Consider the following 1,709-nt stretch of genomic DNA (forward strand, 5'->3'; position numbering starts at 1 on the left):
TATATATATATATATTACAGTTAATTTATTGCGAAATTGCATGTCAATCTGATTAAACTGCGTGAAGGTTGTTTAAAGACTGAAAAAGTTAATAATTTTCCATTAACTGCAACGCGAGCATGGATGGTGTTTAAGAAATTTATAAGTGGAAATTTTACATTTTCTTTGAATCATATTATTTCTAGTCAATTGAGAGTGAAAACTTTGGTGTGATTTTATTATTATTTTTCTTGTCCTAATATTGCTAATAAATAACTTAAGCCAGGTTAAAAGGTGAAGTTACGTTTTTAAAATGCCTTGGAACTGTTCCAGGTAATGATACCTTTAAGTAATTTTGCTTAGATTTTTTAACATTTTTATTTAGCAGGTGTGGGTCACGTTTAAATTAAATATATTAATAATGATCATTAAAATATTTACTATAATCAATTCTTATTTTAAATAATGTTTCGCAAAATAAATTTTTGATTCACGTAAGGAAAATGTGATCAGCATTCTCATAAACTTATAAATATTTAAAACGTACAGTTAAATATATGATATGATGAAAAAAAATTCATTGCAAAATATTCTATTAAAAATTTCTTAGGAACAATTCACCCCCCTGATGATTGTGCATTAGCGAATGAAATTTTTAAACAATAGTATAATCCTCTTATTCTAATAATATTTCAATCTGCCTTTCATCATAAATAAGTTGTATAAATTTCAAATTGAATGCATCACTATCAACAAAACAATAAAATGCTTTTATTATTCAATGATTTACCCGATTTCTAATTGTGAATTCTAGCAGAATTTGAAGTTGAAGCCACATTCAAACAGAGTATTTAACTTCTCCGCTTACTTTATGAGTTCACGCGATATAAAAATTACTTAAAAATTAATAATAATTTACAAAATTAATTTTTGTCTTGTATTATTAAAATGTTTCTACATTTTCAAAAACTTATAATATTCAAAGCGTATAGTAAAATTTATGATATACATAAAAATTACTTTATTTTTTAAATTCTATTAAACTTTTATAAGAAATAATTCACCCACCTGATGATTGAGCATATCCATAATTAGCGAACGAAATTTTTAACAATAGTATAATCCACCTCTTAGTATAATATTTAAATCTGTCCTTCATCATAAATAAATTGTATAAATTTCAAAATGAATATACTTCTACTGACAAAAATCTTAAATGTTTTAGTTATTTAATTATTACCCGAATTATTAGATATTTTTAATTTAGAGGTCCGACGGAAAAGTTTTATCAAGTTGAAGCCACATTGGAAGAGAGGAAGAAACTTCTCTACCAACTTTGCAAGTTCACGCGGTATTTGTGGCGATGGCTAAGAGAGCGATTTTCTAAGACTAGCACGGGAGGATTGTTCCACTGATGCCAAGGGAGGACAGTTTAAATCGATCTTATTTCATCATCGTTAAGCATTTGAGTTTAGTGTCTAAGTGATCTTTGAAGTCACTTATAGAGCTTCATTCTACTATTAAAAAAAATTCTAATATATTTTTTTTATTTTTTCCAGTTCTGATTATAACCATTGTGAATTTTTTTCTTCATTGCAAATTTTTAAATCTTAGGATATTTATCTAAAATAGCCAAAATAATTTCATAAAAGTACTTATTAAATGTAAAATATGCTTACATCTTTTAGAGGGTTCTGATTATAACTATTGTAAATTTTATTCTTAAATTT

At 25.6% G+C, this 1,709-nt stretch overlaps 1 protein-coding gene across 3 annotated transcripts in view; it reads right to left on the reverse strand.

The window, feature by feature from the left end:
• The window catches only part of LOC107440297 (neural cell adhesion molecule 1), a 61,991-nt gene extending 60,650 nt beyond the window's left edge, over positions 1-1,341 (reverse strand). For 2 of the 3 annotated variants that reach the window (XM_071182949.1, XM_071182943.1), the window contains exon 1: positions 1,048-1,338. In XM_071182949.1, the coding sequence (XP_071039050.1) occupies positions 1,048-1,141 (94 nt within the window). In that variant the 5' untranslated portion in view covers positions 1,142-1,338. Of the gene's footprint in view, positions 1-1,047 lie in introns of all 3 variants that reach the window. The other variant, XM_021144995.3, reaches the window with a different exon arrangement.
• Between the last annotated feature and the right edge of the window lie 368 nt (positions 1,342-1,709).

This window comes from Parasteatoda tepidariorum, chromosome 1, assembly GCF_043381705.1.
Source record: "Parasteatoda tepidariorum isolate YZ-2023 chromosome 1, CAS_Ptep_4.0, whole genome shotgun sequence".
In the NCBI taxonomy this organism is placed as follows: Eukaryota; Metazoa; Arthropoda; class Arachnida; order Araneae; family Theridiidae; genus Parasteatoda; species Parasteatoda tepidariorum.